General features: G+C 42.2%; 1 protein-coding gene across 3 annotated transcripts in view; it reads right to left on the bottom strand.

The window, feature by feature from the left end:
* The window catches only part of DIXDC1 (DIX domain containing 1), a 49,013-nt gene that overhangs the window by 18,959 nt on the left and 12,344 nt on the right, over nt 1–17,710 (bottom strand). Inside the window, exon 1 of one of the 3 annotated variants that reach the window (XM_072155752.1) lies at nt 16,789–16,904. The exons of the other annotated variants lie outside the window; for them this stretch is intronic. Within the exon in view, the coding sequence (XP_072011853.1) occupies nt 16,789–16,851 (63 nt within the window). The 5' untranslated portion in view covers nt 16,852–16,904. Of the gene's footprint in view, nt 1–16,788; nt 16,905–17,710 lie in introns of those variants that run through there. 3 annotated transcript variants of the gene reach the window in all.

Below are 17,710 nucleotides of genomic sequence, written 5' to 3'. Positions count from 1 at the left end.
TGTTAAAAAACTCATTTTTTAAAAACGGGCCAAAAACACATTCAAAACGCCACTTGTGCTATCACCCTTTATCTTCTATGTGAAGAGGTTGTCCCACCTATCACCTCCTGTTAGATTGGACATGTCTGGTGGATGAGGCCCCATCACTGGAACCCCCAGTGACTACAAGAGTAACTTGTGTGAATAATGTGATGGTCACACATGTACTGAATGTTCAAAATTTATTTTATAAACTGACCGATACCAGTTCTGAATATTCCCGTCACCTGGCATGTGACATGTCGCCCTTCTCCAACGTATGGATAAACATGGCGTCATTCCCGAGGGAACCGCTTATCCCTTGTGCGGAGAACAATCCACAGAACACTTCCCTGCAGTGTCTTCGCATGGGAACCTGGCTCGGGTTCAGCCAGCAAACCACGCAACTCATTTAGGTCGGAGCAATGAGATCCAGCGACTTACAGGGGGGCAGTGATGATACACAATAGCTCGTCTACTCCTATTCATTCGCTATGCACGGGGGCCAAGTGCCGGCGCTGCCAAAAAGCTGTGTTTATAGAGAAAATAACCACATGTACAACAATACATCAAAGTTCTGCAAGGGGTTTTTTGGGTATATTTTGCAGCATTTCTGTAGTTTTCTACAATGAGACAAAAGACATTAATACATTACACATAACAGCTTGGACAGAAAAAGAAAGAGAAGACAAAGAGGAGTTTCCAGCAACAACAAAGACGGAAGATTCATCACATTGCGAGACACCAAACAGGCACAAAATATACAAAATATTTGTTATTCAGATCTACAATTGTACTTTGTGATGTTTGAGTCTCACTACATCCATATAGAGGGACAGGTTTCTATATACTTGAAGTAAACAATGAAACTTCCTATAGAACGACAGCAATCAGAGATCTAGAAAACTGTGGGGCAAGTTCAGTTTGTTCAAAACTGGAAAGCCCTTTAAAAGGAACCTGTCACCAGATTTTACCCCATGAAAGTACCAGCCCCATCAGGTAGGGTATGAAATGTCCATTCTAGAATTCCCTTTTGATGTGAAATCTCAACCGTTTATCTCCTCCACAGTCATATGAAAATGAGCAGAGAAGAGTCATATTTGGCCTGAAATGAGTCAAGTTTAGACACTGCAAGGGGTGTGTCACTTCAGAAGACTCAATCTGTGGTTCTGTCATATTAAAGAAAAGAATCTTATCTTTTAGATGACATAAGGAGTGTGTAGAACACAGAACAACAAGCAAGAAAGATGAGATTCTTATCTTTAAAATAACACCAGCAGCATTTTTCCAGGTACTATAGAACCAAAGATAGCAACATCTGAAGTGACAGTCTACAGATGTGACTCATCTCAGGCAAAATCTGACTCTTCTCAGCTCATTTGCATAGGACTTTGGAGGAGATTTTGTTATAGGCAAAATGATTACATTTTACATAAAAAAAAAAAGAAATTCATACCCTACCTCAGGGGACTAGTAATATAATGGGGAGGCTGCTAAAAGGAATGGATCCTGCTTGGAATTCAGAGCGTGATGGAACATCCAGGTCAAATATCGCTGTGTGAACTAACCCTAATCAGTTCTATGGATAAATTCAGAACTGGATATCACCACTTCCTTACCCAGGATGTATATAACATATTACATAGACAGTAGATTGACCCATAACTATCTTGCGGTGGTCTACTGTTTTCCTTCTGCTGACATTGAGACTGAATCTATGTATTACATAGCGTGGATCACTGTCAGCGCCTGTCATAGGGTCAATGATGCTTAGGACATTACATGAGCCGTAAAGTAACGGGAGATGTTCTACAGGAGAACAATACATCAATGGTGGACGATGCTGATCCTACCTACTGCAGCATCTTCATCTGATCCTAACATCTATGACTAATTCTGAATAATTCTACTTCTGTTTTAGCAAAATATCATATTTTCTTTTATTTTATGTCAACTCATTTCCCTAGTTACTGCCCCATTTACACCTTCTTCATGAGATGGGTGCAGCTGGTCAAGGTTATCATGGGTGCAGGCTCCAGAAATGGGACTCAATGAACCAAAGACTTACAGGGGTCGTCCACTTCCAACAGATAATTTATACAAGGAAAAGGAAAACTTATACAATTTTCCAATACGCTTTCTGTGTCAATTCCTCACAGTTTTCTAGATCTCTGCTTGCTGTTATTCTATGGGTGAGGTCACATGTAACGCTAACGCTGCGTTTGTGCAGGGGGTGGCCTCGGTCCAATTGCATATGTGTTTCTATAGAAACGCACCTGAACCGAGTTGGGCTTAATTACTAAGGGTCCGCGGTCCGCACTATCGTCGGAATATCCGACGATTTCCGATGTGTGCCGCATTTAGAAGGGGTTTTTGGCGCATCAGCTTTCACACGACACAAATCGGGGGGTGGGCCGTCGGACGTCCGACGGATTGGGACAACTCGCGGGTTTTAACATTTAAATTGTGTCGCAAGACATGAAATCACATACACCGGGAAGAAGATGTTGAACTCCAGCGGACCTGAGCGGGGAAGCGACAGATGCAGGAAATCGGGCGCACAAGCTACTTGAATCGTGCCACAACGCAGGATCGCCAGAGATTCCGGATCGGGGATAGCGCGCAGGATGGGTAAGTAAATGTGCCCCCGTGTCTTGCATTAAAACAATACAAGACCCTGGTTTCTGGTTACCTATCGCTTGCGTTTCCATATAAACGTAGTGCTAGCGGCACGTGTGACCACGCCCTTACAGGAAGCTTCAATGTTTACTTCCTGTGGATAAGAATCGGTCCCTGGTCATGTGATGTCACACAGATGCACGGCTCGTTATATCATATGGCTTTTATTACTATAACCTGTGTGACGTCACATGACCAGGGACCGTTTCTTATCCAAAGGTAAAAGTAAACATTGGAGTTTCCTGTTGTATGACAGCAAGCAGAGATCTAGAAAAGAGACATCTGATAAATTGATACAGAAACAATAATGGAAAATTGCATAACTTTTCACTATTAATCGTTAGCTGAAACTTAACCCCTGTTGTGACCTGTCTTGTGACTCCACAATAAGCTTAGATAGAAACATCCTGCTGAATGCAGTCGTTCTGGATAAAAATAGCCTCAGTCTTTGCTTTCCCAGACGCGTTCTGTTTTCACATGGAGCAATGCAGTCACCCAGAAGACAGGCCTTGTTATAGTCACAGTATACGCTACAGAGAAGCCGCATAGCACAGCACATAAATGATTTATCAGCCGGCTGGACACGACGCACTTATCCCATCTGCTTACACGCAACCGCGGAGGAAATCAGGTGAACCCACCGGGGGCCTGCAGGATCAGGTGGGAGAAGGAAAGCACAGGAAATCTAACAGTAACAGAAGAAAGGGCCCAGCTATGTAGAATATTCTTACCTGATGTATGGTAATAACTCTGAGTGCACGATCATTTGAAAAGTAACAATAAAAAATTATATTTTTCCAATTACATTATTTCTGTGTGACTCAATATAAAATAAACCACTGTCACTACATATTATTATTATTATTATTATTATTATTATTATTATCATACTGACAATAGATGATGTCACAGCTTATCTCCTCCCCTCCCTGTACAATGACCTCTATATAGATAACACTGACCCATCACTACATCACTACTGACAATAGATGATGTCACAGCTTATCTCCTCTCCCTCCCTGTACAATGACCTCTATATAGATAACACTGACCCATCATTACATCACTACTGACAATAGATGATGTCACAGCTTATCTCCTCCCCTCTCCCTGTGCAATGTCCTCTATATAGATAACACTGACCCATCATTACATCACTACTGACAATAGATGATGTCACAGCTTATCTCCTCCTCCTCCCTGTACAATGTCCTCTATATAGATAACACTGACCCATCATTACATCACTACTGACAATAGATGATGTCACAGCTTATCTCCTTCTCCTCCCTGTACAGTGACCTCTATATATATAAAACTGACCCATCATTACATCACTACTGACAATATATGATGTCACAGCTTATCTCCTCCTCCTCCCTGTACAATGACCTCTATATAGATAACACTGACCCATCACTACATCACTACTGACAATAGATGATGTCACAGCTTATCTCCTCCCCTCTCCCTGTGCAATGTCCTCTATATAGATAACACTGACACATCATTACATCACTACTGACAATAGATGATGTCACAGCTTATCTCCTCCCCTCCCTGTACAATGACCTCTATATAGATAACACTGACCCATCATTACATCACTACTGACAATAGATGATGTCACAGCTTATCTCCTCCCCTCCCTGTACAATGTCCTCTATATAGATAACACTGACCCATCATTACATCACTACTGACAATAGATGATGTCACAGCTTATCTCCTTCTCCTCCCTGTACAGTGACCTCTATATATATAAAACTGACCCATCATTACATCACTACTGACAATATATGATGTCACAGCTTATCTCCTCCTCCTCCCTGTACAATGACCTCTATATAGATAACACTGACCCATCATTACATCACTACTGACAATAGATGATGTCACAGCTTATCTCCTCCCCTCCCTGTACAATGACCTCTATATAGATAACACTGACCCATCATTACATCACTACTGACAATAGATGATGTCACAGCTTATCTCCTCCCCTCCCTGTACAATGTCCTCTATATAGATAACACTGATGCATCATTACATCACTACTGACAATAGATGATGTCACAGCTTATCTCCTTCTCCTCCCTGTACAATGACCTCTATATAGATAACACTGACCCATCATTACATTACTACTGACAATAGATGATGTCACAGCTTATCTCCTCCCCTCCCTGTACAATGTCCTCTATATAGATAACACTGACCCATCATTACATCACTACTGACAATAGATGATGTCACAGCTTATCCCCTCCTCCTCCCTGTACAATGACCTCTATATAGATAACACTGACCCATCATTACATCACTACTGACAATAGATGATGTCACAGCTTACCTCCTCCCCCTTCCTGTACAATGACCTCTATATAGATAACACTGACCCATCATTACATCACTACTGACAATAGATGATGTCACAGCTTATCTCCTCCTCCCCCCTGTACAATGTCCTCTATATAGATAACACTGACCCATCATTACATCACTACTGACAATAGATGATGTCACAGCTTATCTCCTCCCCCTCCCTGTACAATGACCTCTATATAGATAACACTGACCCATCATTACATCACTACTGACAATAGATGATGTCACAGCTTATCTCCTCCCCCTCCCTGTACAATGACCTCTATATAGATAACACTGACCTATCATTACATCACTACTGACAATAGATGATGTCACAGCTTATCTCCTCCTCCCTGTACAATGACCTCTATATAGATAACACTGACCCATCATTGCATCACTACTGACAATAGATGATGTCACAGCTTATCCCCTCCTCCTCCCTGTACAATGACCTCTATATAGATAACACTGACCCATCATTACATCACTACTGACAATAGATGATGTCACAGCTTACCTCCTCCCCCTTCCTGTACAATGACCTCTATATAGATAACACTGACCCATCATTACATCACTACTGACAATAGATGATGTCACAGCTTATCTCCTCCTCCCCCCTGTACAATGTCCTCTATATAGATAACACTGACCCATCATTACATCACTACTGACAATAGATGATGTCACAGCTTATCTCCTCCTCCCTGTACAATGACCTCTATATAGATAACACTGACCCATCATTACATCACTACTGACAATAGATGATGTCACAGCTTATCTCCTCCCCCCTGTACAATGACCTCTATATAGATAACACTGACACATCATTACATCACTACTGGCAATAGATGATGTCACAGCTTATCTCCTCCCCCTCCCTGTACAATGTCCTCTATATAGATAACACTGACCCATCATTACATCACTACTGACAATAGATGATGTCACAGCTTATCTCCTCCTCCTCCCTGTACAATGACCTCTATATAGATAACACTGACCCATCATTACATCACTACTGACAATAGATGATGTCACAGCTTATCTCCTCCCCCCTCCCTGTACAATGACCTCTATATAGATAACACTGATGCATCATTACATCACTACTGACAATAGATGATATCACAGCTTATCTCCTCCCCCCTCCCTGTACAATGACCTCTATATAGATAACACTGATGCATCATTACATCACTACTGACAATAGATGATGTCACAGCTTATCTCCTCCCCCTCCCTGTACAATGACCTTTATATAGATAACACTGACCCATCATTACATCACTACTGACAATAGATGATGTCACAGCTTATCTCCTCCTCCTCCCTGTACAATGACCTCTATATAGATAACACTGACCCATCATTACATCACTACTGACAATATATGATGTCACAGCTTATCTCCTCCTCCTCCCTGTACAATATCCTCTATATAGATAACACTGACCCATCATTACATCACTACAGGCAATAGATGATGTCACAGCTTATCTCCTCCCCCTCTCTGTACAATGACCTATATATAGATAACACTGACCCATCATTACATCACTACTGACAATAGATGATGTCACAGCTTATCTCCTCCCCTTCCCTGTACAATGACCTCTATATAGATAACACTGACCCATCATTACATTACTACTGGCAATAGATGATGTCACAGCTTATCTCCTCACCCTCCCTGTACAATGACCTCTATATAGATAACACTGACCCATCATTACATCACTACTGACAATAGATGATGTCACAGCTTATCTCCTCCTCCTCCCTGTACAATGACCTCTATATAGATAACACTGACCCATCATTACATTACTACTGACAATAGATGATGTCACAGCTTATCTCCTCCCCCTCCCTGTACAATGACCTCTATATAGATAACACTGACCCATCATTACATCACTACTGACAATAGATGATGTCACAGCTTATCTCCTCCTCCTCCCTGTACAATGACCTCTATATAGATAACACTGACCCATCATTACATTACTACTGACAATAGATGATGTCACAGCTTATCTCCTCCCCCTCCCTGTACAATGACCTCTATATAGATAACACTGACCCATCATTACATCACTACTGACAATAGATGATGTCACAGCTTATCTCCTGATTAAAAAATCTACAATAGGAAAATTAAAACACATTAGAAAAAAGTAATCAGCGTAGGTATCTGATTTTAATGAGTCATAAATTGACGACAGGTTCCCTATAATTTGCTCAATAGTTTTCATTTGTTTTATGTTCCGATCGTTCTTATTAGTACGTGGTATATACAGGGTATACATGTCATCTGGTCACAAAGTCCCGCTGAGATGTAGGAATATACTGTACTCAACTATACTTTGAGTAGCAAGATTTCATGCATTGTCAGATAAATCATCCCAGCAGATCCCGTCATGTACTGCTGAGGCGGCACTAATGATTAATGTCAGTGAAGGACGGCCATATATCACCTTCACATCTGACCGCAGGCGTCATACACCCAGGTCTGGAATAAGTGTCTGCAGTCCTGATCTGAAGCTTTGGCTTATTTTAAGTACCCAAAGTAATCTTGTTGTAATAAGCCAAGTCTTATGTCATTTATATGAAATAAAAATCTGTAATATGGTTAAGGCTATCCATATACTGCCCCCGGACCCCAACCAGAGGTGACTTATAAGAGCATCTGTCCCAAAACAGATGAGCTGGGAATACTCATAAGACGCGATAAAGTGAACGTGGGCTTTGAAAAAAAATCACATTTCCTTTTTATCTAAATATTACATGTTCCTGGTTTCTGGAAGGGATTGTCTGGGACCCTATATAGTGTAAAAATAATAAAAAGCTAGCACTTATCTTGGTCCTAGTCTCCGGAGCAGAATGGGGTTGTGGCACCAGTAGTGGATTGTAATAGTGGCAGTTTGGGCAGCAGCCCAGGGCCCATGCTTTCTGGAGGGGCCATGGCCACACAAACCACCAACCAAATTTTATACTGAGAATGACCATCACCCATGAAATCCTCATACTCTGCTCCTGCTCTCAATACACATGAACCATTTCAGGACCTTTGAAGGTCCTTCAAAGGTCCTAAAACCGCAAGCAGACAGAAAGGAGGCATACCCCAGTACACAAGAAGCTTAATTGTGGTATCATAGGCAATAAGTGAATTCCAGACTTGTAGCGGCTATAATATTCATACAGCCCAGGGCAGTCTTAGTTTGCCACAGTGTGGCACAATGACATCACATTAAAAATGTATACACGCTGCTACAGCCTAATAAAGACCATGGGCTATAGCAGGAGTGTGCTGTCAATGAAATGTGAGCCTCTATATACCAATGTAGGCCAGGGGTGACAGGAGGCTCCGCGCTGGACCCGAGGCACTAACTAAGGAAAGTACAAGTTCATTATTGTATGCATATTGTATTCATTCAAACCAAAGCCCAACCCCTGGGACTTCACATAGGATTATGTCAGGGTGCAAGGTAAGTTATAACACACAATTATATTGTAATGCAAATGCTTAGAAAATGCAGAAAGACATATGGGCACTACTGCAGCAGTCTTCTGTAACCTGTCTTCAGTGAAAATGAGGTCCCTGGTGACAGGTTCCCTTTAAATGGCCACTAACATTACAACATAATTCATACATCAGTGGTGAATGTGGATAGAAAAAAACTTAGTAATGTATCTTCTGACAGAAATACGCTTCTTTCTCCATTTATGAGGCGTTTTTTCCTGCTCCTCCCTCTCAGCTAAACTAAAAATCTCAGATAAATTATCATTGGTCTCCCAAGACAGACTGTCAGCTCACTGAAGTATCAAATTACAGCTCTCCATAGAGACTTCTATTGAATAAAGTTGGTAAGAGGAACCCAGTGAAATATAATAGAGGATGCTGCAGATAATATTAAGTTTTTAATCTCACCCAAGTTCTATATTCACTTCAATTCTGATCGGTACTGCTACTTCTATGGGTATTAAATGCCCCTTATTATATATTGCTTCTCATCACACACACTTATATGGCAGCTTATCCTGAGACAATCTGGAAGTTCCCTACCCAATATGGGGGTGTCAGGGGAACCAGCTGTCCACCAAACATTCACACATCAGTTCTCTCCATGTGTGATGTGCTACATCTTGTATTGCCATAGAGAAGACATAACATGTACAAGTCTCAGCTAGATATATATACAGTATCAGCGCTTTCCAACAGCCCAAGGGGGGACTTTCTAAAAATATCAGCTCTTCTTTGGATACAATAATTAGAAAACCATGAAGGTCTCAGATAAAGTGTCCATTAAACATAACTGGCGGCTAAATTAATTCGCTTAGTAATAATTAAGGCAAGTAATAATGTTATCATTGCCAGGGAGACCTGCCAAGTAGTAGAGAGATAGATAAGTGCAGAGGGGAGAGGGGATGGGGTGGGGGGGGGTGGGGTCACACCAAATGGAGACATAAACTTCCTAAACAGTCACAAATCTCATATAGATCACAGATGTTATGTCCCAGTCAAAAACAACATACAAAACAGTGATAAGTAAAGCGCTATACTACATCCCTATACAATTCTATAGTTTCCATAGTGTGAAGACTAAGGTCTGGGGGACGTAAATAGCAGCCAGATATATGTCCCCATGTACAGCGAGTGCAATTATTTTGCCATGCCCCCCCAAATATATAGACAAAATGTTAAAATAAATGTCAGGATTAGGGTAACTGTGGCGTCACAATTAGGTTTTTGTGGGGTAAATTGATGTGACCTTACAACTCTGATTCTCTTTAGTGACTGACATCTCAACAGTGTTTCAGTCAGCGGATAATCTGTGACATCACCACTATGATTGTGGTAGGTGGCCGGCAGTGATGTCACATCTGGGTTTCAGTTTGGTGAGATTATTGTGACATCACCACTAAACTGCTGTGACCTCACTACTCTAATCCTTTTAGGGGATTGTCAGTGACATCACAACTGTGTTTGTGTCAGGAAAGCGATTATAACATCACAACTAGGTTTATGTCTGGTAAAATGCATTGACCTCACAAATATCATTCTATTAGGTGACTCGTAGTGACATCACAACTGTGTCCCTGTAAGAAATGGATTATTATGACATCATAATTGTGAGGTAAACTGCTGTAAGGAATGAGATTTAGACTACTTTCACACTACCGTGTGTTCGCCTTACCATGGCCTGGGCAAGCACATGGCAGCGTGTTGAAGAGGTTAAGGGTCAACCCCTCCCCTCTCCATAGAGATGCATGGCGTCCTGTCATATGTACGGTCGAAGATAGAATATGCTCTATCTTTCCCCCATGTGCGGTATGGTGCCACACGTGTGGGGACATATATTTGCCCGTATATATACACATCACCACACGTGCAGTGTGAAAGTGATCAACTGTGACCTCAAAATCTTCCTACATGACTTATAATGACATCATAGGGATAGTTATGTCTGGTAATTGCTGTGACATCACAACTAGCTAAGACAGGTAAGCTACTGTGACATCACTGGTGGATTTTAATCCAGTAATTTAATGCGACCTCATGCCTGTTTTATGTCAGGTAAGTAGTTGTGACAACACAAGTGGATTTTAGTCATGCCGGCTTTAGTCAGGGCCTTTCCACAATGTCAGTGTGGGTTTCATTCAGGTAAACAGCCAAATGTCTGAGGCAGAACATGCAGGATTTAAATCAATCACATTAAAAACAAGTTTAATTAACTGTGACATCATACGGATGTTTCAGTCAGGTAAGTAGCTGTGACATCACAACTCTTTCTGAGGCGTCCATTAACATTGCAGCCAGACCACTACACAGTGTACAGGGAAATCTGCTTCCATCTCTGTACCCTGTGTCAAAAACATCTAATTGGTGCAGGACCCCTCTAAACACCTCCAGTTAATAATCTATCCTAAGGAAAGGTCTCTAATTGTCAATTAAAAGGATGATTGTTATCCCCTATCCACAATGTCCCATTGTAAGACATCAGTGACGAGCATGTGATGTTTCTCAATGGCCTTATATGATCTCCTGGTTTACACATGAGAACTAATCTGTATCTAATGAGATTAATGAGATTGTCACTGGACAGAGCGCTCTCACCTCGTGGTGATGGTTATGTCATTATTTAAAGGGGTGGTGAAGTTTAGAACATTAATTTGCATTCTGAGTTAACAGATAGGGTTTCATGATTTAGGGGTGATGTGTGCCTCAAGGGAAGGGGCTGATATGGAGGATCATGAATATCAGACGGGTAGGGTCCAACATCCCACAGTAAAACACTTAAAGGGAACTTGTCAGATAAACTAATCCACACTAACTAAACATATATTTGAAAACTGTTTTTATACAGCAGAACAACTATCCTTATATTGTTCATCTCCATGCCTGTAAAGTTCCACCGTCCATTTGAAAAGTAGATTCGCTATCTATGCAAATGCCCCTGTGTGAGTCCGATTGTCCGAGCCTTGTCCAGCATATTCATGCTCTTCAGGAGTTCAGCCATTACCTCAGGAATGAGAGAGATGCTGGCTGTGTGTGACTTGCTGAAGAGAAATCAGCTCCCTCATTCCCCCCTAGTACAGGAATTCTCTTTGGTTAGTAACACACAGCCAACATCTCTCTTATTCCAGAGGGAAGGCTAATAAGGCTGTGTGTGATTCGCTGAAGAAAATTCCTGAGGGAGGGGGAATGAGTGGACTGATTTCTCTTCAGCAAGTTGCACACAGCCAGCATCTCTCTCATTCCTAAGGGAGGGAGAATCAGGTAGCTGAGCCGAGTTACTCAGCTGAAGAGAAAACACGCCCCTTGTCAAGTAGGAAGCTTGGGTTATTTTAGCTGACAGGTTCCCTTTAAAGACCCCAGCAGCAAAGACAAAAGTCCATATGGCTGCCCATATGGTAGCACTCCCCGGTTGGTCCTTATCTTTCCACTATCATCACTCCCTTTACAAGTAATATGTTAAAGGGATTTTTTGACGTTCCCCCAAAATGTACGCTAATCACTTGAGACTTGCACGGAAATTCACCCTTAAAAATGGGGATAAGGACCTGGTATAAAGGAGATAAGTCTGTGTCTATCCAATGTATTAAATTACCGTCACGATCAAACAGAAAATCAAGGGGGGTAGACAAAGCCCATCGTTACCCGCTACATAAAAATAAACCGCAGCTGCCATTTCTACCGCACGTCCACGGAGGGATTAAAGGTCTTAAGCGGCTTTGCTGATTCAGGAAGTGGTTTATATTCTCTGTGTACATCCTGTAGTGTGATGCAGGACGCCCCCCGCCATACTATATACTACAGGATGGAATAAACACTTCAGACTAAAAAACCTGCTGCCGAGAAACAAGAATGTACTGTCATACAGGAAGCCATAAACTACAACTCGCAAGACGCCAAAATAAATCATCTATAGCAAAAAACATAAGAGGTGCTAACAGTAAAAAGACCACAATAACTTATCTTATTATAAGTAGTTTTATGGAGAACAAGTCTCAACTCTGCCAAAATCTATCTGTAGTTATGAAATAGGTTTTATCCCTGTACTGTGACATCACTGTTTGTATCAACCCTGTACTGTAACATCACTGAGTGTATGATCTCTGTTCTGAGATATGACTATGTATTATCTCTGCACTGTAACATCACTGTGTGTATGATTTTTATACTGTAACATCACTGTGAGTATTATCCCTGTTCTGTGACATCACTGGTGTATTATCTCTGTACTGTGACATCACTGTGTGTATTATCCCTGTACTGTGACATCACTGTGTGTATTATCCCTGTACTGTGACATCACTGTGTGTATTATCCCTGTTCTGTGACATCACTGGTGTATTATCTCTGTACTGTGACACCACTGTGTGTATTATCCCTGTACTGTGACATCACTGTGTGTATGATTTTTATACTGTAACATCACTGTGAGTATTATCCCTGTTCTGTGACATCACTGGTGTATTATCTCTGTACTGTGACACCACTGTGTGTATTATCCCTGTACTGTGACATCACTGTGAGTATTATCCCTGTACTGTGACATCACTGGTGTATTATCTCTGTACTGTGACATCACTGTGTGTATTATCCCTGTACTGTGACATCACTGTGTGTATGATTTTTATACTGTAACATCACTGTGAGTATTATCCCTGTTCTGTGACATCACTGTGTGTATGATTTTTATACTGTAACATCACTGTGAGTATTATCCCTGTTCTGTGACATCACTGTGTGTATTATCTCTGTACTGTGACATCACTGTGTGTATTATCCCTGTACTGTGACATCACTGCTTGTATTATCTCTGTACTGTGACATCACTGTGTGTATTATCCCTGTACTGTGACATCACTGTGTATTATGCCTGTACTGTGACATCACTGTGTGTATTATTCCTGTACTGTGACATCACTGTGTGCATTATCCCTGTACTGTGACATCACTGTGTGTATTACCCCTGTGCTGTGACTTCACTGTGTGTATTATCCCTGTACTGTGACATCACTGTGTGTATTATCCCAGTACTGTGACATCACTGTGTGTATTATCCATGTACTGGGACATCACTGTGTGTATTATCTCTGTACTGTGACATCACTGTGTGTATTATCACTGTACTGTGACATCACTGTGTGTATTATCACTGTACTGGGACATCACTGTGTGTATTATCCCTGTACTGGGACATCACTGTGTGTATTATCTCTGTACTGTGACATCACTGTGTGTATTATCTCTGTACTGGGACATCACTGTGTGTATTATCCCTGTACTGTGACATCACTGTGTATTATCTCTGTACTGTGACATCACTGTGTGTATCTGTACTGTGACATCACTGTATTATCATACTTCTGTGACATCACTGTGTGTCTTATCCCTGTACTGTGACATCACTGTATTATCATACTTCTGTGACATCACTGTGTGTCTTATCCCTGTACTGTGACATCACTGTATTATCATACTTCTGTGACATCACTGTGTGTCTTATCCCTGTACTGTGACATCACTGTATTATCATACTTCTGTGACATCACTGTCTGCATTATTTCTATTTTGTGACATTACCATGCACATTATCCCTGCACATAAGTAATAATAAGCTTTTTATGCTCTCATGAATGTAGCTACAAAGGGCCCCATTACACAAATTGCTATGGGGTTCCCAGGTTATTTGGATCTCTCTGTGACAGTGGCTGCAGATATTACTGTGTTACATTGGGCTGCAGCATCTTGTACCAGCGGAGGATGTGCCTGGCAGGATACACAGCGCTCAGGACAGAGGGGTTTCTAATAATTATCTGCTTTCAATAAAGCTATAACAATGATGACTGGGTCAAGTGGGGTGAGGGCTGGGGGGGTGGGGGGCTTCATTAATGTGAGCGCTGGGGGTAGGAGAATTCTCCTAATTAATCTCTTGTTAGTGACATAATTCGTGGTGGGATAAGAGCAGAGGGTGAGGGCTGCTCTGTGTCTACCATAACTCCCGGCCATTACTGTGTATTATCCCGTGAGGATGAACATCACATGGATGCACATGGTTAGTAGTAGAAGGGCTAAACATCCTCCACTAGTTACATGGTGCCATTGTACTCTGAAGAATCCCTTTAATTGCACATTGCAATTATGTATGTTCATCAGTAACATTATTAACTAGGAATGATCCAGCTGCCAGTGTATATCCCCCACTGCAACTGTGTCAGGCGGATTATCCCCCCAGCAGTATTATAGTGCGGGGGTCTCTTATATACACAATGCATCTGCTCCATTACACCCTATTCGGGGCCATATGACCACCGGTACAGATCCTCGGGCAACCATCCTCGCCCCAGAACATTTCAGAAATGCATGTGACACTTGAAGGTTTACAATGTACACACATACAATACATTACATGACTAAATCCCCATAGAAAGTAACAGTGGATTTTGTCTCCGCTTAATCCAGCAATTACTAAATGACCGGGATAAACAGATCATCTGGACTATGGAGTGCACCTCCTATGTCCTATAATGGGTCCTGGTCCTCCTTAAAGGGAACCTGCCCCTATATAAGTCAATCTGACCTGCAGACAAGATGTTATAGAGCAGGAGGAGCTGAGCAGATTGTACGTAGTGTCCTATCTGCAGGCAGCATGTTATGGAGCAGGAGGAGCTGAGCAAATTGTACGTAGTGTCCTATCTGCAGGCAGCATGTTATAGAGCAGGAGGAGCTGATCAGACTGTACATATCGTCCTATCTGCAGGCGTGTCATAGAGCAGGAGGAGCTGAGCAAATTGTACGTAGTGTCCTATCTGCAGGCAGCATGTTATGGAGCAGGAGGAGCTGAGCAAATTGTACGTAGTGTCCTATCTGAAGCCAGCATGTTATAGAGCAGGAGGAGCTGATCAGACTGTACATAGTGTCCTGTCTGCAGCCAGCATGTTATAGAGCAGGAGGAGCTCAGTAGATTGTATATAGTGTCCTATCTGCAGGCAGCATGTTATAAAGTAGGAGGAGCTCAGTAGATTGTATATAGTGTCCTATCTGCAGGCAGCATGTTATAGAGCAGGAGGAGCTCAGCAGATTGTGCTTAGTATCCTGCCTGCAGGCAGCATGTTATAGAGCAGGAGGAGCTGAGCAGATTGTACATAGTGTCCTATCTGCAGGCAGCATGTTATAGAGCAGGAGGAGCTCAGCAGATTGTGCAAAGTATCCTGTCTGCAGGCAGCATGTTATAGAGCAGGAGGAGCTGAGCAGATTGTACATAGTGTCCTATCTGCAGGCAGCATGTTATAGAGCAGGAGGAGCTCAGCAGAATGTGCATAGTATCCTGTCTGCAGGCAGTATGTTATAGAGCAGGAGGAGCTGAGCAGATTGTACATAGTGTCCTTTCTGCAGGCAGCATGTTATAGAGCAGGAGGAGCTGAGCAGATTGTACATAGTGTAATATCTGCAGGCAGCATGTTATAGAGCAGGAGGTGCTGAGCAAATTGTACATAGTGTCCTATCTGCAGGCAGCATGTTATAGAGCAGGAGGAACTGAGCAGATTGTACATAGTGTCCTATCTGCAGGCAGTGTGTTATAGAGCAGGAGGAGCTGAGAAGATTGTACATAGTGTCCTATCTGCAGGCAGCATGTTATAGAGCAGGCGGTGCTGAGCAGATTGTACATAGTGTCCTATCTGCAGGCAGCATGTTATAGAGCAGGAGGAGCTGAGCAGATTGTACATAGTGTCCTATCTGCAGGCAGCATGTTATAGAGCAGGAGGAGCTGAGCAGATTGTACATAGTGTCCTATCTGCAGGCAGCATGTTATAGAGCAGGAGGAGCTCAGCAGATTGTGCATAGTATCCTGTCTGCAGGCAGCATGTTATAGAGCAGGAGGAGCTGAGCAGATTGTACATAGTGTCCTATCTGCAGGCAGCATGTTATAGAGCAGGAGGAGCTGAGCAGATTGTACATAGTGTCCTATCTGCAGGCAGTGTGTTATAGAGCAGGAGGAGCACAGCAGATTGTACATAGTATCCTATCGGCAGGCAGTCATAACCCCATCATACCTATTCATTTCTATAGTCATACTAAGTCAGATCATGGGTCAGACCCTCAGTAATACCCATAGTAATACAGCAGTCATACTATAGTCATACCCTTAGCCATACATACACATACCGTACATAGAAAACACCAAGTGAAATGCCCCTTACCTGGTATATACATATGATGCAAGTCTCTTTACCACCTTTATTCCCAAATATTTTCTGCACCATTTTTGGAAGGATGCTGAATATCTTATAACCCGCCCTGCGTCTCCTCACATCCAGGAGTGAGTGCCCACAGAGCGGTGGGTGCTGCTGGCTTTATCTGCTCTGGCACGTGTGGCAGGCATTACAGCGGGCAATGCCCGGCTTATTAACCTGACTAGTGTGTAATCTAACCCTATCCCCACGTGTTCACACCACAATGTGACACATGGATGTGCCCTTGAATGCTACAATGGGAATCCCTTAGTTTAATAAGGCTCCTATGACTACTTGTCACAGTATGTGCAGCTCCACGTTATCATATACTGTATAAATGCAGCCCCCTATACTAGAGACCACGCAGTATACATATATGTATGTATTTCTATTTCTAACGTTTTAGAAACTTACTATAAGCTCCAGCAGCCTCTGACTGTGCCTGTGTCTCCTTTCTTCTACCCCCTCCCTTCTCCAGAGACATCTATGTAATGTAAACTGATACCTCAGGGACTCCAGTCCATCTTTCTGTAGCATGACAGAGGTCGGAGCACTTTTCTCTGATAAGGTAATCTACAAAGTTTCTTATACTCACTTGTTAATTTATGCAAAGTTTGTTGTAATTTTAGAGACCATTTAAAGGGAACCCCCGGTATCAGCTTTTAGCGCAGTAAACGACTAGCCCTCATCAGGTAGGGTATGAAAAGTCACTCTTCTATGTGAAATCTCACCCTTCTACCAATAAAAAAATCATCCAGTCATGTGAAAGTTTGCAGAGAATAGTTATATTTTGCAAGAGATGAGTCAGGCTCAGAGGCTAGAGGGGGTATCACTTTAAATGTCTCTATATTCGGTTCTATAGCATGTTTCAGATAAAAGAAGAGAATTT

Source organism: Engystomops pustulosus, chromosome 6 (assembly GCF_040894005.1).
Source record: "Engystomops pustulosus chromosome 6, aEngPut4.maternal, whole genome shotgun sequence".
NCBI classification, from domain to species: domain Eukaryota; kingdom Metazoa; phylum Chordata; class Amphibia; order Anura; family Leptodactylidae; genus Engystomops; species Engystomops pustulosus.
Note: the sequence above shows the minus strand (reverse complement) of the source record. Positions and strands in the feature narration are given on the sequence as shown.